The 27275-nt window shown below is 38.4% G+C and overlaps 1 protein-coding gene across 4 annotated transcripts; it reads right to left on the bottom strand.

Moving 5' to 3' along the window:
* Positions 1–218: 218 nt before the first annotated feature.
* Positions 219–25825, bottom strand: LOC118263453 (protein sprouty). 4 transcript variants are annotated; one of them, XM_035575466.2, is made up of 3 exons: positions 25664–25825; positions 11307–11337; positions 219–1391 (listed from the first exon to the last, which is right to left on the bottom strand). In XM_035575466.2, the coding sequence occupies exon 3, from the start codon at positions 1332–1334 to the stop codon at positions 693–695; it is 642 nt and encodes a 213-aa protein (XP_035431359.1). In that variant the 5' UTR covers positions 1335–1391; positions 11307–11337; positions 25664–25825; the 3' UTR covers positions 219–692. The 4 variants fall into 4 exon arrangements, with proteins under 4 accessions (XP_035431359.1, XP_035431357.1, XP_035431360.1 ...); XM_035575464.2 differs by lacking the exon at positions 25664–25825 and adding an exon at positions 24371–24509; XM_035575467.2 differs by lacking the exons at positions 11307–11337; positions 25664–25825 and adding an exon at positions 4117–4738.
* Positions 25826–27275: the final 1450 nt, after the last annotated feature.

Genomic DNA, 27275 nt, shown 5'->3' with positions numbered 1-27275 from the left:
CAGTGTGTATCCTTAGTAGCTTGAAGACTTTTATGTTATGACTTTTGTGTTGATATGCATTTCAATATTTAGTTATACATATTTGTAAGTTCTGTGTTTATTTGAGTGGTTCGGAGATGGTGAAGATTGTGGATTCTGCATCTCCGTTCAAGTAAGTAACAATTCATTTTGCTGTACAATACAAGCAGGTATCGAGGAACAGAAAAAAACAAACATAATGTAGTAAACATTCGTATTTATAATATAATGTTGTCGTTTTATTTACAAATAAATACAAATTCAGTTAATAAATAAATGGTAAATTATCTACATCTTAATAAGTATGTTTTATATCTCATTTCTTAATCTTCTCTGGATTTTTGTGGAATCCAAAATACTAACGTTAACGTTTTCTTATGACACGTTACGGTCTCAAGAAAATTTGAGACTTTCGACGTTCGGGCGACACGTTCACGTACATTCACACTATACGACTATATTTACAAGGTACTCGTAGACGATTCACTCAGTGAGCGCGGGGCACTCGTCCGACGCCGGCCCCGCGCCACCACACACCACTCGCACCAGGCACAGCGATCACTGAGTCCACCCCCGCGCGGTCCGAAGCTCTCCGCTCGCAAATAAATATTTGTACAACGCGGTCGCGCCGCTCGACTCGGCGCTTCGGAGGGCGCGGGCGGCGCGCGGCGGGACTAGATAATACTGGAGAGCCGCGGAGGGGGCTCGGGGCAGCGGCAGCCGGAGCGGCGGCAGCGCGCGTACAGCGCCGCGCCCGCCGCCGCGCACCCGCGCAGCGGCCAGTACAGCCACAGGCACGGCAGCGGCAGCGCCAGCGCGCCCACGCACGCCAGCCGCGGCCCGCACGCGCACGGCTCGCCCGCCTCCTCCTCGCCGCTCCCGCAGTGGTAGAACAGCGCTTTCACGCAACACATGCACGACGCGTAGTCGACGCACGCCTCGGCGCTGCACAGGCACGAGCCGCACAGCCAGCGGGACGGCAGCGGGCGCGGGCGCGCGCACTGCTCGCAGCGGCAGCGGCCGCACGTGTCGCACACTATCGAATCGGCCGGGAGGGCGCCGGCGCGCCGCTTGTCGGCCGCGGCGGCCGGCTGCGTCGTCACCGGCTTGAGAGGTTGATGCGCGGCCGTATGGGGAGGCACGGGCACGGCGTGAGCTCGCCGTGGAGCCTCCACGTAGGCGTTTCGCTCGCGCTCGGCCTCAGGTCGTGGCCGCAGCAACGACACGGTGGGCTGGCGCGCGCCCGTCGGCCTGTGGACGCGCGCCGCCGGCTTTGGCGGCCGGGGCGGCGCCGCCGGCCCGCCATACTCATCCATCGAGTACGGCTAACGGCTCTCCGGGCCGTCGCCTTCCTGTTCCCTCATCGTCCCCACCTGCCGAACGAATACACATTCACATTAAATGAATGATCACGACACTAAACATAAAATTACTTAATTAAATCACCAGACAGTCACACTCTCTCGTCCGCATTCATTACGTTTAAAAATCTGTGAAACTTGCAGTTCAGTGCCGACTGCAACTTGCATTCATCATCTCTTCGCTTTGCATATCTTACTTAACCATACTTAAATCAAGCAAATGAAAGTTTATAGATCTCATTCTTCTGTATTTCGTCGGTGTCGCGTCTAAGTTTACTATAAAATTGCATTGAAAATAATTCATTAATCAATTTCCGCATGTAAACAATAATCATTACGAAGAACTATGTGGCAAAATTAAACACGGTTTTATGATAATTTATACACATAATAGAATATTTTGTAAAGCATTCCGCATGACTGAGATTACATTGCATTCATTTCAAAAGATTGCAAGAACAGTGTGTGATCTTTTGACCAACTTTGATTTTGATTTGTATTAATCTATTAAACGCGAAAATGATTTTTATATAATTTTATTCATCAACACGGATTTACTCATGTTTTCTTATAGTACTACACCTTCACAATTCTTATTCATTTAGAATTATTTATTGAAGTGGTTGAGGGCACGTATTAGATAGTGGTAGACACCTTCTTATTTAAATTCTATGCGTAACAAATACTTTATACAACCATCGTTTTAAACCCATGGTTTTGCTGGATTTCTTTAATTTAGTACTTAGTCGAAGTTATATTTGTAGGACCGCTTTGTTGACTAGGCTCTCGACTAGGCTTTTTGAGGAGTAGACATCCATTCAGTCTATCGAATCTTGTGCTTTGACAACGGTACCTCGGAACGTTTGCTGCAGATGTTCAATCAATTCTTCCTTTTACAGTTTTATCTTTCAATGCAATAATGGCATAAGGTGATTTATGTCAACAATATTTTAGCGTTATTTTATTCTCACCTTATCGATTTCAGTCATAGGTCAATAGTTAATATGAATTTAAATATATTTTATCTCTTATTTAAGAAAATAGTAGACAGATACCAAATACTACTGGTTTAACCTGCTTAGCTTTTAAATGTATTCAAGATTACACCCATTAAGCTAATTTTATATTTTCTTCGTTATTCCAGACAGCCGGTGCGCTTTCCTATTAGCCTTTATGTTGTTTTTAATTGTTGAAGTAAATTTAATTAGTATTCCAGTTAAGCGTCATTAATTGATAGCTTTCTTATTTGGTATAGCAGTTATCTGTCGTCGCGTTATCTCAAGTTTTATCTTTAAGAGTTGGAAATTCGTTTGGACGTAGCAAACATTTGTGGTGGTAAATTATGTAATGTGACATTTGCCTGGATGCTCGTCGTATTCCTTTCGATGTTTCTTTAAACTCCATTCAATATATACAATTGCCGAGGTCAACAAACTACCCATTTTAGCTTTTGTGAAGAAGCCTATTGCACACAGAAGCAAATAAAGTAGCTAGCAATAAACAGCTAGAAATTCCAAACTAAATGATGTTTTGTTTGGCTTTTAACATCGTGTTTTAATGGACGTATGTGTTTCTAAATGCTGTTATAACAAGGATTACTTGACTGTGAAGGATTGCCCTTCATTTTTGATGTCTTCTCATGTGCTAGTCTCTAAAATGCCCGTTTACGACTGAATACATGAAAATCAGTCTGCGTTTACTTCCTAATACGGTTGCAAGTCTTCAGGATATTTGAAGTAAAATATATCCCAACTCCGATGATATCTATTTAAAATTTTCATATATGACGCTCTATTCTGCTGCCGATTCAACAAAATGACTAAAAATTCCCTTCATATGGAAAAATAGAAAGGTGCTGTGCCAGTTTATCGTTTGTTAGTGCAATAACTGCTCAGGTTTAGTAAAACCGACATGTAGAGGAACATTGCTTTAGGCTTCATGAATATGACGTTACCGCCTACTCATATTCTGACAGTTTGTAAGCAGTTATGACCTTTCTTTTGTTGATTCCATCTAATCTCTTAAATGGTATTCATATTTAGTAGGTACTAAAACTCAAGTGTGGCTATAATCTAACAAGATTTAAATACAACTATCCGTTATATTACAAATAATATTCTTATTTTGTTTTGTCTAAATATTCTTCTTATCTACAGAGTTCGTTACAAGATATTAACAGTTTATGTGACCATTGTTTACAATTTATTCTTTATCTGCCTCAGTTATCAACTCTCTGTCGAAATTGGCCTCTGTTGCTATAATAATGCGGTTATACATTCATTATAACTGTTGGTGCTTGTTTAATCGCGTTATTTGTCTTTAATACCTATTTTTGGAGTAAGTTTTTTGCTAAGAAGAACTCAATCACGTATATTAAATTCATGTAGTTTTTAAGTATTTTAGGATTGTTTTTTGTTCAGTTGAAATTACAACGCTGTATAAATAGATTTGAATCATACAATAAATGAAAGCATTATTATTAACTCGTTTGTTGAGAACGTTCTCGCTATGGGCGCTGATCGTTGCACGTGTGCCGGTCGCCAGGCGGCAAAGCGAGGCGTCGCCTCTCGTCATTCATGTTAGCTTGATTTCTTCGCTATCCATGTAATTACTACCTACGCAAGACTAGATCTACATGCAAAACGCAGTTAGTCGTATCCGCCGCAAGTTTCGTGTCCGATAGACGATTTTACTCGGTGGGCGAGAAGTCCCACGTCAGGACACCGTATGTACTTACGAAGCAGACATTCCACGGTCACACTTCTCCTACACACATCGCTCCACACACAAGGGCACTTGGGCCAAGCGCCCAACACACAACACTGAGGCTACTTGTCGCCTGGCGACCAAGTGGTCGTACCGCACCGAAACCGCGCCGAAAGATTCACTGACACACAAAAATACGGCAGAACCACCGAATTTCGGCCGCGCAAATCCACGGGAAGGTTCATGAGACCGGCGCGGTCCGGAGCGGCACCTGGCGCGGGCGGGGGGCGGCCCACGCACCGGCCTCGATTCTCGTCCGCCCGCCGCGCGGTTATCACTGCAATATGGCCGCTACTCACTTCCTCGCTGAAGTTCTTCGTTGATTTCTACTCCTAATCTCGACGACGGCGTTTTTTGTAACCGTTCCGAACTCGTGCGGATTCACTGCACTTATTCTTATACACATTTTAATGGAAAACCGGGAGCGCTAGGGCTACGCTCCGACGAAACGACCGTTCCGTTCGATGGCACATTCCGCACTGGCGTCGGCCGCGGGTGCGGGTCGGCGGGAGAGGCCGCCCTCCCTTCGCCGCGCAACATGCCGCCCGCGCCTCGCCTTTTTATGAATGGAAGGCGGCCATACTGAATGAACCGCGTACACGGAGCGGTTGGCCGCTATTTTCGCGGGCGAGAGCGACGTTAGGGGTCCGGGGGGCGGAGGCCGGAAGCGGGCTGCGAGCGCTCGCGGTGCCAAATTTTGCGGCGCGGGCGGCGGCAGCGGATGTGCTCGTTTACCAAGCTTCCGGCGAGATCCCCCCGCGCAGCCGCATCCGGGAATTGGGTTTCCGGTCGGCGAGAGTCGCAACACCGGGATACCACCCACATTCGTCTTGCAACTGCACTGTAATGTCAGTTGTAGAAAAGTACCAGCCCAATCTCCAATTTTCAACCCTAAACTATGTGCAAGTTCTGTTAAATGTCATATAAAGTTGCGTAAAAACCTTATGAATACTCACAACAATATTTTTATTTATACAGAAGCAAACATCATTAGCATTCTATTTCAGATTAACGATGTTTTGAAATTCATGGGCACGTAACGTTTCCATTCACTACTATATTTTGGTAAGCGCGTGGTCGAGAGACGCGCCACCGACGACGACGACGGCATCTGTTATCGCAAGCGGTAATTTTCGCAAGGTTGCAGTGACAATAAGGCGCGTTGTGCACGCCGCGTCTCTGTGTCAAGGACATACGATAACGCAGCGCCACACCGCCACGGATGTCACATTACAACCTATCACCATTAACCCAGCTAGGATTCACTATTGTACTGGTGTTTGTGACAAGCCTGATATCTGCTTAAAACTCGCGCCTTTTTGAATTGGACGAATTGTACCTACTTGTATATTATTTTAAAATATTTTCCTAATAAACTTTTCTACCTTGGGTTCGTTAAGCCTATATCACTAAAAGCTTTATAAACATGAAAACAAACTTAAAAAACTCAAGTCAAAAAGTCAAAGTCAAACTTAAAAAACTATTTCATTATTACGTGAAACCAATTTCATTGAGTAAAGTTTATTCATTAAATTTTTACCACCAATAGTAATTTATTTTCCAACAAAGATTAACTATGAATAAACAAAAACATTCATCCGACAGTAAACTTACATTATTACTAAATAACCAAATTAGAACAAAAGAAGGCATGGCGTTCAATGGATGGAATGAAAGAATGACTTTACCTTTACAAAAAATATTTCTCTACCTGAGTTTGTACATTCGCTTCAGATTCTATTGTTACATGTGTTACCCGGGCCTAACGCTTAGGGTCTACACCCGATTCAAAGAATTTATCTGACCAGCTGAACTAATGTCAAACACTTTTGGGTCGTATTAGCTACGAGTAAACGCAGGCAAAAAGTGTTTGAATACAATCAAAATTTTGTTCTTGCTTGCAAAAATTTTTGGAGTCCATATGTCTATATTTCGACAGAAATAACTCTCTCGGTTAGCTTTATAACCAAGTTTACGTAGAACATTTCTTACAAGTAGAGCATTGTGAAAAATCGAGATTTTTCTGTGTGTGTTGTTAAAACTATCGTTATTCACATTATACATGTCTAGTTTATATTGTGCATGTTTTGAAAATATGTCCAAGCAGCAGATAAAACAATTCTCATGTTTTTTACTCACGTAATTATACTTTTAAGTTTAAACATTCAACACACCTATTATTTAGATACAAGCAAGCAATCCTTTTGATTTCGCTACTTGTGAAAATTGATGCCAATAATGGAAGAACAATGACAATGGGTGGCCTAAATAGGTACACAACGTTAGTGAAAACGATACCATTGCACTCCAAGCTGCACATACGTTGTATGGCTGCACTTCATGGAATGTAATAGTCCACCCACTATTCTGGAGCTTTGTCCAGACAATGGAGTTAATAAGAAATCAGTTTTCGCCGTATATGGATCCTGTTACCCTTTGTTATATTTCTATAGGTTGTCCAGTACATGAACTCAATATTTCATCAAGACTTATACTCTGGTACTGTCAATGATTTTATATGAGATACAAGCTCTGGTTCTTTCCAAAATTTCGTGCTAATAACAGTCGTTACTTGAATCATTATGGATAAAAGTGTTCTCATGGTAGAGTAGGCGGTATAATCGTTGGCCCAGTCGATAGAAATCAGGTTTCGTTTGTTATTCTGAAGGCGGTGCGAGTCGAGTCGAAGCGGAAGCCGCCTTCGCCTCCGCCCGCACTTTCCATCCGCCATTGCTTGCACCTATGCAGCTAAATTGGTCCCATCTGTTTTATAACTATAGAACTTAATTTATGTTTTAGTCATTATTATATTTTATTCACCATGCGAAGAGTATTTCATCATAACTATACTAACAGATTTTGTGAACCTGATATTGAAATAAGAGATAGGTCCAGGTAACCTAGTTGTTCGACAGTGTAATAGCAACATTCGTGATGTCACTTTTAATCTTTATTGTCGAGTGTTTCACAAATATTATTATCATTTATAAACTTCCTGCTCGATCGCACAACTTTATGCCGTTTTCTTTAAGGTTATACTAAACCTAAGTAATGTAAGTAAGTGAACCGATACGTTTGGAGATAACTTAAGACATTTCAATGTTTTCGGAATATTTCTTAATGCAATATAACGTACCTATATTACGAAATAGTACGTCTAGTTACATAATGACGATAAAATAGTATTGTTTTGAACATAAAATTTATCTTTCGCAAGTTTAAATGCTGATAACTGATTTATTTAAGAGTGTTATTTGTATAAATATGAATATTGTCGTATTGTATGGTAGAATCGTTTGATAACGTTGGAGTACTAACGCCGTGGACGCGTTGAAAATAATACCGGATGTTTGTCACAGATAAAAGAAACGTGAATGAGAGCGTTGCGACTAATGTCGGTGCGATCCGCGCATATTTTGCGTCCGTTCGGCTCGGGTCGTCGCGCTTTAAACATATTTTCTTTAAGTTCGATAAAATTGTTCTGTAATATTAACAAATAACAAATCCCTATAACTTGTCTTAATAAGGTAAGCGTACAATGTAGCTATAGGTTTAGTAATATTCATTCGTTAGTAAAAATCTGTTATCAATACTTTTGATTGATATTTAACTGTTACATCCTTAAATTTACATACTTATCCAGCCAATTAGACACAATTTCATGGTTTTTTATTTATGACACTAATTAATGTTGAACTTAATTAATGGTTTTATTCTAATTCGGTCTTAAATTGATCTCATTTTCATCTCCTTATGTGTGATCGTATCGCTTTTATGCGTACAATGTTTTCCATCCACGTTTATTATTCTTGATACTTTATTATAATATGTAATTATTTTCTTCCATATGTCGACAGTACACCGATAGGTATGTACATCTACTGTGCTTACATAACAACTCAGAGATAAACTCGCGTCTGGGCACATGTTTTAACAGAAATATTTTTAATTAATTGACCAATATGATCAGAGCATTACGTAATGACAAAAGCTAGAATGAAGGATCTCATTGAATGGCCGAGTATCGCGCACGACTCAGTTCATTCATGGCACACATTCATCGTCGGTGACCTTAGCCGTTCCTATCCCATGCGGTTATTTAATACACACGGCAAACATCATTTACATCGTATACCTATCAAACTGGTGAACATACATATTATTACTTCAGCGTAAACACAGTCATAGCGTATCTACACAGCTCACAGATAGAATGCTTAAATTGTGATGTATAGACACGTATGTGTACCGCGCCGGTTAATGCGATATACATACTTATACGTATAGCAAAGAAAACGTAACACAGAGTAGTGAATATTCGTCGCCGTGTAATTAAGATGGTGAAACAATATTCTCGCGATTCGTTCAAAGTTTTATTAAACGGTGCATGAGTAATTAAAAATGGCTACATTTATGTTTGTGTATCAAAGATGGTATTCGGTGTATTCTTGTTTTAATTGAAGGCAATTATATAAATTCCACGTAGCGGTCGGGTGAGGGCGTGCAAGTGAGGTGTGGGGAGGGGGAGTCGTAGCGGACGAGGCGGTCGACCTTCCGTGAGGCCGTCCGTCCGCGTCGTCGTCCGCCGGGCCGGCGGCCCTCTGTGCCACTCCGCTGCTTGCCATCGCAACGACTATTACAGCTCCCGGCAACGAGCGCAGGAAGCTACACCACTTCACTCGACCCGCATGCCAAACTAACAGTCATATACTAAATTGGAGACACGTTTACGACGTTACAAATTACATTTCCTTTTTACATCATAGTAGTATCTGCAGTAAATTGAAAAAGCTACAAGTATGTATTACTTCGACTGAAGTAGTACTAAACTCGCTCACTAGACTAGTAAAGTGCGAATTTTAACACATATTAATATTTATAAAGTTGTGCATATTTTTTCTAAGCTATCATGAATAAAATCAGTCGTCTGTGGACAAAAACTTGATTACCCCTAGTTTACCCATATTATAGTTAAACTAAGGGTAATATTTTTTGTCGTAGTCCTCGACAATTTATCAGTTTTCTACATTCTAAAACTCATGATTAGAAAATACCAAAGTAATGACGTGCGCGGCCAGAATGGACAATGTTCACTCGAAAAGCAAAAGTAGCTGTGACAGAGAGCGAGTGGAGCGTCCACAGCACGCAGTAGGGCCAATGACATCACTTTCCACCTTGAAAATGGCTTAACTATCGTCACTGAGTCATTTAATAGTACGCTTTATGACTCACGAAATAGATCACAAAATCATTTCCAACCCCGTTAGTTATGCTACATTACTTCCATCGGCGGATACATGTACCATTATTTCTACAGTCCTATCTGTCCAAGTTGAAAAATTAAAATACTAGTATGTAACGTGTAATGGCTTAAGATTGCTCATTGGTTACTTTAAAATCTAAAGGAAACTGTTGCCTTGTTTGTTCAGTGTTGTAGTACTTGATCGTGTAGGTGCCTAGCCTTTGCATTTTTTACGATGTTTCATGTTACACATGTATGTATTTTATGTGAAATTATCTGATAACCAATAGGCTCATTTCTCATTTCTAGGTGAATTTTGAGGTCTTTATGGAATTATTTCCAACTCTTGTATCCATATCTCACTAATGTTATAAATACGAATGTTTGTGTGTATGCTTATTATTCAATTACGTCAAAATGGCTGAAGGGATCGGGATGAAATTTGGAACAGGGGTAGATTATGCCTGGAATAGGACATTTTTTATACCACGGGACCGCGGGCGAAGCCACTGACAATACCTAGTATCTGAAATCGGGATCCTATATTTTGAAGTTTAAGGAGAGTCTTTGAATGTGGATGTTATGGGCATCTTATGTTACAGGTTTTCTTAGGCCTATCCAGAAGGGAAAATTTATTTACTCTATTGAATTCACCGGATTTCACGGTTCTAGCCTAAAGAATGGCATTTCCAATAGGTTCATGATGAACCTGAAGTAATAAGAACTTTAATACAAGAAAACATATACCAACACCGTATGTTAAATATTGAACATTGTATTATATTGAATTGGTGTCTAGGACTTTCAGCTAGTGGTAACCAATATGTCTGACGCGATGTAGATAATCCCTTTTGTTTGTGAAATTCAAACAGTTAGAAGTAAATGAAAAGAGCTCATTTTGTTCGTCGCTTTCGATGGACTTAATAATGATTCCAGCTTGCGACTGATGATAAGCAGTGGTAACAAGCGCTGCAGGACGGAGGTGTCGTGATTTACACCTTGGCGGCGTTGCGGCTAGGTGCGGCGTCGTGGGCGAACGGGCCAACCTCTGCCCACGCGCCTCCCGCGCCTGAGCGTCGAGCAGCGTCGCCGCAAATTCCGAGCCCACCACTACTCTGCGTCCCACACCTGTGCTGTTAAGATCCACATTCAAAGACAACTGTGTCGTTGATAGTTTATAAACCGAAACAAATAATAATCAGGTTTATCATAGCATCTGATCTGTCTGTAGACGCTAAATATTTTCATCTTTTCTAGATTCTCTATAAATTGCCAAGTCGTCTTTTTTAATTCAAAGTTTAATACAAAGTGTATTAAACATTTGGGAGTTGTATTTTGGTCACAATATAGTTTTCAATGTATGAGTTCTTCTTTTTTGGTCGGAATTAAGTACTTTTATGACTAATTAAAATAATATGTAAAGTGATGCGCATATTTTAAATGAAATAATTTTCACATGGAGCGTTTTATTGCCAAATAAGAGTTCTGTTTTCCTTGTTAGTGAAGTTGGTCCTTTACAATCATGCGATGATATATTGAATATGACAATATTGGTTGCTACCAGACTCTGCCCTCTTTCATCTTTTCGCAACAACCGTTTCTGACCGTAGCAGAACCGGTCCGCGTGTATTCCGATAGTGGACGATATTTCTGCAAATTTTTGCCAAATCGATAATTTAATTTTGAACAGCTTTTTGTCACGGTTGTTTATGTCTTTGTTGATTTATAACATATAACTTCATACTACATTTCGAAAAGACTGGTAGTTTACTTCTGTTGGGTAAACTTGGGTAACACTATTTTTTGCATTTCCATTTTGTCTGTGATATTTTCTTCAAAGAGACTGAAGATGTTCAGTCAGTTGAAGAAATTGGCAAGGCGATAGTTTAATTACTCTGAGTAGATTTTTATTTACTCACCTACATATTACGTGGGATATAGATTCAGCATCTGCAACAAATCATTAAAGTTGATTCAGTGACTGAAGTAGACATAATATTTGATTTACAAGGAATTTCTCTAGTCTCCGAACAATATGTATCAATTTAAATAATTAATAAATCCATATACCTAGCTGTCTAAAACGTATAAATCTAATACGTATTTAATACTTTGTTGGTAGGTAATATTCCGAAGCAGTCTTGCTAGCTTACAGTATTATACAGACTATTCAAGCTTTTAAGTCGACGGAATAGTGTCTAAAGTTCGATACACCGTGCAATCGAGTTTCAGCTCAGAGTAAGGCAGAAGCAGCTTTTTGATAGGAGGAAAAAATCAAGGACTTAGAATACGGATAAGAAAAACGTCCATTTGATATAAAATATTCATCATGAATGAATAAACAATTCCACGTTCATAGCGTTAATCAATGAGTTGCATGCAGGCAAGAGTCCGAGTCGATGTCGAGCTCATTGATCGATCGACTCGATACAGCTTCAACACAGGCGAGCGTCGTCTGTACACATTGCTCACACGCAAACAAAACCGGATGGTGCACACACACGTAAATGTGAATGTGTGCGTGCATGCGCGAAGGATTTCCTACCGCCCCGCGCCCGCGCCCGCGTCCCTCCACAGACCTGTTGCGCCGCTACCGGAGTTACGCCGCATAGTTACCAGACTTGATATGCCTGCTCCGCGCCGTATCGACTCAGCGCCGAGCCCACGCACACCACGACACACCGTTCGAACACTTAATTATCATGGCGCAGCACTCGTGAAATTGCTGTGCATCTCGCCCGGTCTCATCGACATCTTTTATTAATCTGATATCTTCCATTACCGGTTGCACTAAAGTAAAACATCTAACCCGTTCGATTTATAGCCCCTCTTATGGATGCAGCCGGATACATGACATCATGTGATGCTAATTCACTCAGACGGCGCTATCATTTAGTATTATAAATCTTCTAAGGAATCGATCGTTTTATTAGAGTTCCTCGACGAATCTTCACTTAATATTGAATCAAATCTCTATGATATTTACTTATTACTTCTAACAAGGTATTTTTGCATATTGTCGATGTAAAAAACTAAAATATGTACCTTCTTAAATTGTATACCTATCACACAATTTCGATCGTCTATAATCGGTTAAAATCGACCAATACCTATAATTTCTATTTCAATCTACGACTATATGTTACTAAAGTGTGCAAGTGTTTATAGTTAATCATAAAGTGATATCTAACGTTATTTCTTACAGTGATTTTGTTGTGTATTATACCGACCTATTGTCTTTTGTATAGACCACAGACAGGATTTATTTTTAACTTTACTTCACGCAGCCATAACTCTACCCAGCTTATAGCCATTCTTACAAGATTGTTTATTCGCCATAGCATAACTTTTGTATAGGTGGCTAGTTGACGATTGTGGACTGTACATTCAAGAGAAGAATGATGGCCGCAAGCTAAGCACAGTGAAAAAACAGGTAGCGCCGTTCCACCGTATCGATCTTTAAGTTATTTTTCTTATTTATCTTTTTTATCTGGAGCTCTGCTCCGCGTCTCGGACCCGAACGGAAGTTGTAACGATTTTTAATCGTAGCAAGTATCTCGACCGGCCGGTTCGTATAGCCGCTTTGGACAAGAGTTTATATTATATTTTTTGTAAACAACCACCGGAAACGGGCTAGAGAACGCACTGCTCTGGAACACATATCTTCCATTACGTCTGTCTCTCGGTTCTCAGTAATAATGATAAGGGATACAGATAAGACTCAATGTTAAAACAAGATCTACGACATTTCGTTTCATTTAAGAATGAAAACGAAAAAACTTACAACAAACCCTAATTAAAAGGGTCGCTACATAATGTCAACAGGAATAAGAGATCGTTTAACTTTGTGCTAAGACGGTCATAGATGGTATCAATGTCAGTGGCTGACCCCGTATAAAACTGACTGTAAATTGCGACGATGTATTTTTGTAACATTTTTCTGCCAATAGCGAAGCGTGGGCGCGTGATAATGGCCCGAAATATCCACGTTCTCATCGCCCACCCGGTCCATCGAGAATATTATTCTACAGATAAATAATTCTTATCCGAAGTGAGTCCGTTGGACATAGGTTCGACAAAGTCGCCACTCTGTATTAAAAAAAAATAGATAAGTTCCATTTGAAACTGGAAATTGCTTTAGAAAGTACAAGTTTGTTACTCTGGAAATGACCAATTAATACTCTCAAGTCTTAAGAGAGTTGACGATAATTGCTTACATTAAGAACTTCCTTCGGAAGAGCAACTTAGTGATATTAAAAATGCTTATAATTAATAAGACGACTGTAAAAAACCTTAATTTACCAATAGCGTATTGATTATAAAAGGTTTTACTGGAACCAAAGCTTAGCTAAAGTTGATCTTGCGCAGTTCCCTATCTAGCTTACCTGAAGGTCATGGTATCGAACAACGTATAGATTGTTTGGATTATTGACAAGAAAAAACTTCAAGGATGTATGATAATGTTGTAATAAGTTGAATTTTTGGAATGAATTAAAACATTGTTCTAATGTTGCTTAGTAAATATGGGTACTTGAAATGGTCTTATAACATTAACAACCATCTTCAACTTTTGTGTCCAAAATACTTTTAACATTGCTATGAAGTATAACAAACTGGGGCTTCTAATGCCTCAAGTTATAAGAAATCCTGGCTGCAACTATTACACCGTCTATCTTACTGAAAGATTGGCTGTCAAGATGAAGAGTTCCGTACGTTGTCGCGGACCGGCGCCGCCGAGTATTTATATCCCTTTGAAGCGGCCGCTTCTTCTGTTTTCGCTGTTAAAGTTTACTTAATCCATAGTAACTATTCTCAACTTTGAATATTGGACAATAAGCTTGAGCACATCACCTTTACACTGTGTTATGTATTACATTACTAAAGAAAGCCGCTTCATTCAGTGTTAAATCAAGATCTGTATCATAGTTTGTAACAATACCCTAAAAGAGGACAAGTGTTTGCTTAATTGGGGATATAGTAATATCCAGATGTCCAAATATTTATCCTATAAAGCTAAAACTCTAATTTTTAAATTTTGGTTAGGGTTCTTAATGGGCTATGAATCCCAGCCACCATGGGACATTTTCCATATGGTATTCAAAATGAACTATCATCAGCATTATCTTGTATTTCCACAGAATTAAATATTGTGCAACTTTTATCATTAGATGTAGTCTAAACATTGAATCAATGGCAAAGTTGTCTTACGTAGTATTCTAGTGCACTATTCTATTCAATTGAAGGTATTATAGGTTATGTGTGTCGAAGATTTTGACTTCTGATTTTATGCTGTAAAATTGTTACATCGTTTTGGAAGTTGAGGCTAATCAAATTTATATCACTATAAGTACGAAACCAAACAGATTCTAAACAATAATCTTCTTCCCCGAATTTCGTTATTTTGGAAGCGTTTTCCTTATAAAGTTAGCTGTTGCATTAATTTCATCACTTCGTCATAGACAGTTAAGAGTAATCGGTAATAGGTAATCGCCTATTTTACATTTTAACAGTCGCTTATAAGCTTCACCTGGGTGTGGTAGTGTTTCTCTTTGATATTACTTATCTGCTGCTATAAATAATGTTCTCGGACTATTTTATATCTTATGACTTCAGCGTTAGGAACGCGTCGCGAGGCATTCGATATTCAGTAGAGGTAAGTGTAGAATGTCTCTACACATCGACATCCCGGCAACGGAGTGGTCGCCGAAGAACCAGTTTCATTTAATCATCATAATTGCGTCCTCCGTTAAGCCTATCCCGCGCTCGAGTGTAGTGTGTGGTAGAGACGAGAGCACACATGTAGCGCTCAACATAACACTATTCAGCTCCATTTGAAAATTTATGAAACGTCTTTGTGGATCCAGATTGTTATCTTTATTCGCTTGTTTTTATAACACATGACATGAATGAAGCTTTCTGAATTCGTAATGATAAAGTCAATTTGAATCGAAATTCAATATTAAAGTTGAATAATATGACAATATTTATATTTATCTACTCGCAGAGCTGTATCAAACTACGTTATTTATACCTATAATAAGAATTTTGCCAAATTCTCAAGCATAAAGCCGGTCGTTATTGGTCGCTTTGATAAGGTTACACAATATGTTATCTGTATACGTTACACGAGAACGAGAAAAAATATTTAGTCAAAATCTATCAAGGCCATGCCTTACGCGGAACTCTCGAATCTGCTTTATAAGTTTTTGATATATTTGATACGCGCCAAGTTGGACAATGTCAAATAAGTTAGTGAGGACATTTAAAGGGTATTTGTGACATTAAGTCAATTATTGATACATTTTTGGTGATATGAAATCAATCGATCGAGATATAGATTGTAAAAATCTTTTCCTTAACCACGTATATTTTAGTTTACTTAAAGACTTTTTAGAATTCAAACCGTTGTTGGTTCTATTGAATATTCGACATCCGTAGCAAGTTGAAACTTAAAGCTCACTGGCTGTAGTCAGTGAAAAAGGGCTTCAATTTGAGTCAGTTTCCTCTCGGAGCAAGTCACGACATAATATGCTTCGTGTTCTTTCCCGCTGCGAGCTAGGTTTCTTTTGCCTTGCTTTTTATGAAAGCACATTTTTATTATATCTTTCCAAACTATATCATGAATTAAAGAAGACATCTAAATGTGTTTTCTGTTTCTGACTTAGGCATAGAATGTAGCACGTTATCGCTACGTAGTTACGCTTAATTATAAATTAATTATTTATAATGCATAATACAATAGTTAGATCATTCTGGAATTTTGATTAGGTAGGCTGTTTGAATTTCAAGTGCACAAAAACAAGTTCACAACTCCATCGTAACTATTCTGTTTGTGATTATAATGCTCCCGTTTCTTCGTAATACTTATTACACGTTCATGCTTACCAGTTATGACGTAAAATAGCTTTTGGTAATTCCGCTAGCCTCCCGAGAGGCGTAGTATAGAACAGACGGCGCGGTAAACAGGAAGCGGTGTCGGCTAAGCGAGCGTTGGCAACTTTTCAACTACCACGTGGTACCGCTGACGACGCGTTGTGCACTCGCAATATTTGACTAACATAATGGCGATGAGGAATTTTCATATACTTAGACATTATCTGAATACTGCAAGCTTTTTATTGGAACAAATATTCCTCGTGTATCCAGCTAATTACATTTACTAAAGTCATGTTAACACTTCGAGTTAGCAGGGAAACCGTTAACACGGCATTTTACCGAATGTTAAATTTAGTAAGTGTAATTTTACTATCAATAGACTCCGGTCTTGACCGGTACTAGTGACGGTATATTTCAATAATAGCCACATGGCATAATCTGGTATTCTCTTAAGAACTTTTTCGTGTACCGAAAAAAATGCGACAAAAACTAGCGCGTTCCGTCCGCGGACCACATGGTCAGGGTTGGAACAAAAGGCGCGTCAGAATATGCGCTACAGATGTGCTATGTGGTCCACATGTCACGAACAATGGTTGCCTTCATAGCTCGAGACACTACACTCGTTAGTAAGACTGTAATAATTCGATATGCTTCTTACAGCTATAAATCTAAATATTTTTTAATAATACAGAACTTAAACTGTTACGAACTAATGCTAGTCTTCTATTGATACTCTATCAACTCCTGGGTGGATATTAAAATTCTTGACTGTTATGTCTAATTTCTAATAACCTCAATGCTGTGAAACGCATTTCTTCCATGTTTCATCAAACTTCGAACCAATTTAATTTTTTGATAGATAAGTACCACATAGTGAAAATAAATGTCCAGAGACAGAGATGTGGACAACTTTCAGTTTATATACTAGAGAAGGTACTGCAGGAATAAGTAAGGAGAAAATCAAATACAATTCTAGACCTATGATCTATAATCCTAATAATTCTTTGCCCGATCCGGGAACCCGAGACGGTTCACTTATCTAGCTCAAGGCAATCATACATTTCGTCAGTTATGCGTTAATGTAATACTACACTACTTAGACTAATACTTCATTATGAGATACCAGTTGGTCAAAGTTTCGTAATTTTAAAATCTTTTCGATCTAACACCTCGAACTCGGCTTGAATAGTAGCACTTGAGTATGAGAATAGGCATATTGTTTCTGTCTTTCAAGTTAATTCGTTAGTGTCATACCTGTTATGAAATAAGTCAGGAATACATTTTTCAATGAAGTAAATTGAGTCATTTGTTTTAATCTTCAAAACCCTTAAAGTTGAAAAAGTCTTAATCCAACCAATCCAGTTTTGTTCCTATTCCTTCTTAATTACTTTTATTTATTGAAATGAATTATTAGGTAATGAATATGTACTTTGCAATTCAAACTTTGAGCTCATCACTGACACTCGAACAGACTCATCATTATTTTGTATTGCTATGCCCGCAACGGTACGTACTTACGTTATACGCTCGTTCGTAACCACGTCAAAGGTTTACATGTTGTAATAATAATCAACTTGAAAAAATAATACAATAAACTATGTACATTGTTTATTGAGACACAGATAATGAGTGCGAGTCAGTTTGTCAAACACAATGATCGCTTATGAATGAATTAGTGAATGACAGTTCGGCCATGTTTGTTTACGCGTGCACAGAACATCGGCGGTCGGCTCAAGTCGGGTGCGCTCGCCATCGCTCGCCGCCTCGAAATAGCATGGCACCAACACCGAAGAGTGCGGTCGACGACCCTGCGCCCTGCCACACCGAAATATTGGAACTATACCGCGATTCAATCCTTTCTCTGATCATGATACAGGTCACTAATGCTTTCGGCTACCACGCATGCTTCCTGTTCAACTTTAATATCTACCGTAATAAATATTAGATGGTCCTTTCATATTAAATAAATATAAAAACGTGTCGTGATTGTCGTTAAATTAATAGTAATGAATATTATAATCCTTGGAATATCATATTTTATGAGTGGGTGCCATGTTACAAATAGAATATCTAATCATGGTAGGTAAGACTACAAGCAAGAGCCGTCCTGTCAAATGTGGGTGTCGTAACAATTACAACCATCTTTTGTTTATTTATCACTATGTTTAAAAAAATATCTTATTTGTATTTAGGCTAATGACATTGTTGATTTAGTTTTATAATGATTTGTAATTTAAATCGATAGCATTTGTTTACTGCTACTGAGATAGTTGAGTTTGGTTTATAATTATGTAGTTCTATTTTAATTGTTTTTGTTTACTGAAATCTGTACCTAAGTAATTATGTCAATCTCGGTAGATTTTTCGCTTGATCGTGCCTAGATGAGACCCCTAACAGTACGATTTCCTTCTGTCTGGTTCTTGCATTCCATAATTCATTTAATTGAATGTCATATGCCTTCAAAGATACAGTTATATTCTTAAGTTAAAGCAGATAACACTTTAATCTTAATATTTCTTCAAAGCCCAGTCAACAGTGCATCAAGCACAAACACAAACTGTTACCTATTCTTCGAATAGCCGCAACACGGAGAATTGATCTTGCAGAAAGACGAATATTTACAAACAAAATGCTCAACTGAGCCATACAATTACCTTTACGATTCACGTACTCAAGTAGTAATGGCCAGACAATTCAAACATAACAACAACTACTACTAAATGATACGATTAAGGTTTAGTTTTCTATCATTAAAATCTATATGTATTGTGTACTATTACTTATATGTAAAGCCTAAGAGTTTGTCTAACTCCGGAACTAATGGTTAGAATTGAATAAATTACATTTGGGTTGGATAGTGCATTTGTCGAGGAAGGCTATATGCTATAGACTAACATCACTTTATGACCCATAGGAGACGAGCAACAGGGGAGAAGCTAGTGAAATATATCAGTTAACTTTTGTCAAAACTCCTGACTGACTTTTATGACAGTTATGTCAGTTAACTAAAAATCACGGTTTACTTACGTATATTAATGGAGAAAAGCTCTACTAGTTTCGAGTCACAGAGGGACTCTTCGTCATGAGCAGCGTGCGCAGACGCGGCGACGTCGCGCAACCTACTGCCGTCGTCAGTTACCAAACTTTTTACATTCTAAGTACCTACTTAGATATACATATAGGTACGTAAGTCGAGTCTGTGTATAAATTACAGATTAATATTCATGTCTAATCGTTGTGCATAATCCGTATGCGTCTGTGTCAGTGCTATTATATACTTACTGGTTAGTTGCACAAATGGATGCAAAAAAGTTTATGCACCTCATTAAAACACTCAGTAACTTCCATTGTTACTATTTTATTGTTTAAGACATATTTTATCATATTAATGGATATTTTTTATGCATCTTTGGTATCAAATTGAGATTTCCATTTAAAAAGTCTCACTTGCTTTAAGATTTCTAATCTAATATACAATTTCAAATATTCTTCCCACTTCAACGTTGAAATAGTCAAATGGAACATTTATACCAGCATTCTTCCGTCTGCGGCGTCTGTGAATATGTCTTCCATTTCTTAGATGCATATTTAAGCCGTTATATCAAAAGACATTCCTGTTTCCGGCGCCTGGCGATTACCGCATGGCATTTCTTCGAGTTTTCATATGATACTTATAACGTTTCCGGCACAAGCTTACATTTTATTATTAGTAGACATCACAGAATCTTAGCCTCTACCTACTGCAAGCGATTCTCGACTTAAGCTTCCTACAAATAAAGGACATTTAATATCAACAGTTAAACTTAACGGCGTGTTTGTAGAATGACTGCATTAATTTATCGATGAAAGATTAAAATAGTGCATTTTATAAACAGTTATACAAGACTTCGCATTATATAAATGTCTGAAATGAAGCTAGGTACCTGTAGATCTGGACTAGATCGATGCGTTGGCGCATATTTCCGTATCGACCTTTCAAGCGTCTCGCGCCTGTCTATCCGTCTCAAAGTATTTTTGTAGTGAAGTTCATATCATGCGGTTAGGTATTCGTGTACCTAGAGTTACTAAATACGTTCTATTTATTTAGCTTTTTTATTCTAAAGTTTCTTCTAAACGGACAATAATTATGTTTCTGAAATATGTGGCTACAATACTGTGATATGCAATATTGCAAACTCAAAAAGCATTACAGTTTTTTTACCAAAACATTGTTGTTATATCGCCATGTATTCTGATCGATTCATGGGCTGATATAGCTGAGCAATTCTTAGCCAATTACTGTCACATGTAACAGGAAAATATTGCACGTTTAGAAAGAACTATCTTAAGAACTATCAAAGTGAAGTAGAAGCAAAGCAAATTTAACCAAGTAAACTTTTCAATTAAGTCTTGTTTTCTGTCCGATCAAGTAGTATTCTCACGACTTGTCTAACCAAAAAAGTATTTATTAACTTTGTAATAAGTGTCATTAATGTAATAACAAATATATATGCGTGTTTGTTAATGTGTAGATGATAAATGGAATAAAACCCGTGGGTCGCAGGCGCACCCACAGAGTTACGTACACCTACAACACTTGTAGCAATGTATCCCTATTCAGAGAATGTGGTTCCGCCTACTACAGTTGCAACAGCATTGATATTCAATTCACAGGTAATCACATGATAAGTGTCGCACAATGGAACAGACGGCACTGATGATTAAATGCATTGATTAATTTGTGGAAATTTCCTGGTTTTGCATAAACTAACGCTATTCAACTTGTGCCGGTGTTTGCATTCGGATCTCAGATTGAATCGATATTGAAATAGCTTGTTGTCAACTGATGGAAGTATATTTATATTCCAGTACGGGATGTTAGATTCAAGCAACTGGTTTATGGGGTATATAGGTATGCAATCTATAAACGTGATCGAATACAATTTTAAGTTATTGAAATAGATTACACATTAGCACAGTGAAGTCAATTAAAAACATAGATTCTGACTAGTCAGGTCTTACAGGAATGGGATCACAGAATGAAATAATATTTCCTAAATAACCCAACAACTGCTAATTCTGCACATGGATTGGAGAACATGATATAGTGTGGCATTAATAGTTTTACTTAGAAGACCATCTGTTTCCTAAGCACCTATACCTAATGTTATAATATGGGACTTGATTATTAAAACCAGCCGTGGGCAGCATGCTATTCAACGCGCCTACGTATCTCCGTTCTACCTCCAATTTGGTCGTACCATTTCGCAACGCCACACAATCCATGTCTGGCTGTTAGTACCAAATTCTTAACCCACAGAGTAACCCGTGGGCAGGTGGAAAGTGGACCGAGCCGATACCCAGCGTTATGCAACACATCAATATGGCATGCACCTTATTGGATGCGAAAGTTGACGGCACCGTCCTTCACAAGGCGATGGCATTTAGTCCAACTCGCAAAACGGTAAACCTAGTATTCATTGACGCTTTGCTTTTGTATGTAAACTTTTAATTCAAATGAAAACGTTATGTGTTTGAAACACATAACACTTTGATCAGAAGTATCATATCAATACACGTGGACTAACCACAGTCCAACATTATTCAAAGCTGATATTTTATGCTAATTATTAATTTATCGCTTCTATACAAACAATACTAAACTTTGCAACACCATCTTAGTGTTTACAGAATGTATTTTGTAATGTACCTCTTAGTTTACTAGATAACCAAGCCAGTTGGTATGACCATAATCAGGCGCTATCAATCTACCGCATATGGGATATGAGTATAAGGATACCGTATAGAGGTTCTAGAACAATACAGATACTAAAGACATCAGCCCACATTCACCCACTTCTGAGCAGAACCTTCACTGTCTGCCACCTACATGCACAGCCTACTATCATCAGGATACAATAGGAAATCTATTGACCATGTCTACGGCAACTATAAAATAGTTAAATTATAACTTTATGACTTAGTTTTAATGACGTTCACAATATTTAAAAGGCCAGGTACCTATCCTTCATTTAGAGGCCTACGCCTTTGGCTCGATTAGGTAATACCTTCATATGTATGTAGCACTCATCCGTTGTTATTTTAAGAAATAAGAATAACGATTTGTTTACTCTTGTTATGCTCGTTTTATTTGCTGCATTGCCGTAAACAGCTATGCTGCCTACACCCAGTCAGACACCCTTTGTGAATTCGTTATCAGTTAGTGTCAACGCATGACTTAATTGGATATGAACACTAAGGTACACAAACATATTTTTTGTATAATTTTGCTGTCATACTGCAAACAAAGTTCATTATTTCTTTCATATTTCTTACGCGTTTTTATATTCCTAAGTACATATGAATAGGTACCAATTTTGTACGTACTGTTCAATTGGTATGTCTGACCGTTCATATTTTTTTGTATATTTTTAATATGAACTCTAGAAGCTTAACAAGGTGTAATTGAGCAATGAACTTTATTTGGCTCACGCACGTTTAACATCCAGGTTCATTATTTAGTTCAAACTGTAATGATTGCGTGTCTGATGTAAGTTGTTGGTTGAGCTGAAACATTCCAGAGTTATTTCCAAATTATCTTCATGAAATATGTCACTAGTAGGTAGGTATCCACACCGGGATGCATTTAAAAGTCGTAAATGATGTATTGCCAACGATATGGTGCGTTGAGTTCAGTTCAGAGTGCAGGAGGCGAGTTAGGGCACTTCCTGCGGTTGCGTGACACGCGCCCCCCTTATCGTGTTCATTGATAGATTTATCTGGACGAGGTCGAGTTGTCCGCTCCTCGATCCGCACAGCGCTCAAGTCACGCGCGCACTCTCGCGCAAAACATCACGTAGCACTCAATGCGATGCGAAAATTAACTCCTTGCTTCTATATCTGCGTTTAAACAAAGCAGAAATCCTGCTCTTCCGAAAATTAATTACTATCTGATCAGTATTTCAACAGAAACAATCTGTCCTAAAAGGAATTATTAATAAACGGAAGCCCGACGCTACCACAAACAGTGCGCTGTTGTCATTCAGCGAAATCAGTTTCCGCGAAAAAGACCTCCCCATTTGGTGGCAACGGGTGATGACGACGCGACGAGATACATCCCACAGTTAGCACGAATACATCATTCTATACATAAGTACATCTAAAAACATTGAAACAGAAACACAGTTATTGGGATATTACTTAAAATATGCTTTCTTACAGTTTGTAATATTCAGCTCAGCCTGTTCAATGTTTTCTTTTTGTAATTCACTCAATATTATCTTTTGGCAAAAAAATAAGACTGGCGCCACATCGATAACAACTGAGTTTTTAAAAGCCCGACGAATTGGCTTTTGAGATAGATAACGTTAATTCTTTTAGAGCAACGGTATCTCGTTGGGAGCCCTTAAAACGATTTTTATCTATGAAACTGTATCCGAATAGCAGATTTCTTACTAGTGCGTATTTGGCACGTGTTTTGTTATACATTTGTTTGAGAATCGGGTGTTGTAAAGATGGTACGTTTTGACATAACAGTGACGCATTACCTGGAAACGATGTAAGAGGAGACCCTCTTCCTGTATGCATGGAGTAGGTGTAGGGTATCGGCACAACGTCGACGGTGCTGTCTAGCGGACCGTACTTACATCAACCTACGTGCAACGAGACACCGCTATTCCTAACCTAACGACTGCTGACGACTTATAATTTCCTGTCTTTGAATCTTTATGTGGAATACTTTTATTAACTTAGACACCATTAACTATGCAAGAGTCTATGAATTTAGATAGTTTATGCAAGAAAATACTGCAGTGTGATGTGGAATTGTTGACCTGTGACTAAATCAAGTTTCTAGCGTGTCGTGACTAAAATCTTAGGCTATGACTACCGTAGCTGTATTGACTAGATGGTTGCACATCACCCATTTAATATCATCATCTTAACAACAGTTGTATACCTAATAAATTATCTCCAATTAGCGAATCGTCCGTCATCGCATGTTAAGAGAACGTTTTGCGTCTGAGATACGTTTGAAAGTGATAATTTTAATGAATGAAACCACAGCACATTTGTTCAAGGTCGGTGTTCGGGACGTGTTTTTAAAGAGTGGTATAAATAGATGACGCACCGAGAGAAGATCCGAAGTGTGTGCTGGTGGTAAGCAGTAGCACGGTTTGTTCGTGTGTGGAGTGTCACTCGCGTTGCGCGGGCGCCTGCGCCGCGTGGAGCGCGCGGGCGTTCGGCGGCCGACTGTTTCAGCTCGCAAACGCTCAACGCTCCCCATTCATTCGCACGCATGAATGAACGACGTTTAGCACGTGGCCGAAAAAAATACTGAAACTGTCGTCTAGCAGCACAGTAATACAAGAAAAGTGCTGAGCCTACCTCACGGCTAGACTGTACAACAGACTCGTTTTAGTGCTACGCGTGAGCTCTCGAATAACTGACAGGGAAAGCTAATTTTAAACTGGTTGAATTTTCTCCCGTGAAAAAATATTGCTAGAAGGAAATCACAGTAGTGACAGACGGGTGATTTAAATATCAAATGAAATTTAAATATGTAGCAGTGAATCAAAAAAGCACGTGATCTTTTGTTAAAAATAAATATCTGTTATCAATAGGTACCTACTTACTTAAGATTCTTTATAAATTGAAGTTTTTAATATCTGTTACGTATTGTAGGAAGATGACATAGTAAAATCTAAAAAAGTAACATAGGTATTTTAGTTCTATCGTAATCTCGGTGTAATACAAATAAAAGTAAACTAACTGTAGGTACTGTGTGGAATAAATATACTTAGAATTTGCATACAGTCACTATTACCTACTAGTAGAATGTTTTGCCAATTTGTTTAAACCAATTTACAACTCACGACGATAAAAATTGTTTAAATCAAACTGTTTTTTCGTCATTTATCAGGAAGATATTAGAGAGGTCCCTGTTTATTACAAATCGTTGCTTATTAGGTACTTATTGTAGGTTTATATAATTGATTTTTGATATTTGATTCCCGTGATCTTTCAAGAGTACTTTTTTCAATAGATATTCTTAGAATGCTATATCTAAGTTTACCTAGGGAATTGTATACTACTTACTCTATGTTTTCTTGTAATTAATTAGGTACAAATGGTAACAGAGTACCTGTCTTAGGTTGAAGCCTGTCTATACGTACTATTTCCATAATTATACGGGTACTTACATTTAGATGTTTGTTACTAATAAATAAAAACAAACCATTAATATTGGGATTGTGACGACGTTTTAGGCCTAAGTGTAGATTTTAAATAACGCATATTTCGTGCAAAATTCGTATTACATCAGGTACAACATACGTAGGCACACACACCTACACAAATTATTTTTGAAACTTATGTTTTAAAAATTTGACAAATTAAAATTATTACACCAACGAATACTTACATAGTTAGTTAGAAATGAATTGTTAATTTCACTTACAGGTATCACTTAACTCACTGATAACACTATTTGTAACTATTCACTCACTTCACTTCACCGTGTGTGCGTCCAGGGCAAGCGGACAGCGCGCGAAACCGATGTTCCTACCATAAGGAAGTCCGATGAGCTTTGAACGGGACAGTTCCTGAACGGGAGCTGCTGGGCCCGCGCATGCGCCCCGCGCTCCTGGGCGTGACCTAGACCCTGAAAACACCACCCCCTCGCCCACGCAAGCCTCGTTTCCATGGATACGGTCTCAAAAACCTTCCGAAAAAGCCGCTAAAATCATCTAGAAATATCTTGAAAAAATAGTGCAATAATATAAACATGGAATAAAAGTCCCTATCTTTCTCAGAACTCAATTTCTTACGTATTTGACCGTAGTTCCAGAAATTTCGCCGATGCAAAATACGTCATACGGAAACGCAACTATGAAAGTAGACCGGTGCCTACATTGGAGGCTCCACCCAACTGACGATGCTGCTAGCCTCGCATTGGTGTTTCCTGGAATGGAATGAGGAGTGATGACCTTCTTGGTGAATTATTGATGGCAAACAAGACCTACCTAGATCGAATTGCAGCCTATTAATGTGGTTGACAAAGACCTATAGTGCACTGAGCGTCCATTCCTAACTATCCAATTTCCGACATACTCGTACCAACATAAGTTGACGTAACATACGAATGCAATAGAATACATACTGTGTTATCTTTATTAGATTCTCATTTTCCATTTAGACTGTAAAATGAAAAAAGTTGATCTAGGAAGTGTTGTATTGTATTCAATGTTTTCGCTAGTAGGTAGGTACTGTAATTTATTTATATTTTTGCTATGTCATATTGAATTAATGCTCGTATATTGATTATTATTTTATGGAAAAATATTGCTCTGAAAGTAAGGCTCATAATTAACATTTTATAAAAAAAACGTTAAAGGACCTAAAGTGCTTGAACTTAGCAATTCTCTGAATTGTTAACATTTCAAATATTAACGCTGTTTTCGTTGTCATTTTAGATTTTAAAATTATTTAAGGTATCTGATATATTTCCAGAATATAAAAATGGTAATATGGTGGTAATGGTAAATATAATAATTCTTTCATTTTAAAACTTAGATGTGAACAAACCTTTGAACATTTTCATCACTATGAGCTCGTATCTGTACTCTGCTGGATTTAGACGCGCCATTTCTTTAATAGTGCCTTGAAGCCGATCTCTTACTCACCAAGGTGTCAATGTGCTGTTATCGTTCCTCCATGTAGCTGAAACACAGCCTACACATTGTTTGCATCTCGAAGAATTATAACTAGGTATTACTAATGCATGCACAACATCTTTAACGTTGAACTACCTATTTCTATATCGAGTCAAGAATATTTACAGACAGAAAGTAGGTAGGCAAATTTCTTAATTATAACCCAGGATTGGAACAGTGCCCAATAAATAACAATAGAGTTATATTCGTATCTCCTATCTCCATTTCGAGTTACGAAACATTAATTGTAAAGTCTTTTTTGAGGGGGAAAATCATTCAATAATGATTCTCGTCTTGGACGAGGCGAGAGGCAGGGTCAGA

The sequence above is a fragment of the Spodoptera frugiperda genome, chromosome 27, assembly GCF_023101765.2.
Source record: "Spodoptera frugiperda isolate SF20-4 chromosome 27, AGI-APGP_CSIRO_Sfru_2.0, whole genome shotgun sequence".
Taxonomy (NCBI): Eukaryota; Metazoa; Arthropoda; class Insecta; order Lepidoptera; family Noctuidae; genus Spodoptera; species Spodoptera frugiperda.
This window is presented reverse-complemented; position numbering and strand designations above follow the sequence as displayed.

Coding starts and splice junctions, on each gene's coding strand:
- LOC118263453 (XM_035575466.2), bottom strand. CDS start 1,334: ATGGATGAGTATGGCGGGCCGGCGGCGCCGCCCCGGCCGCCAAAGCCG.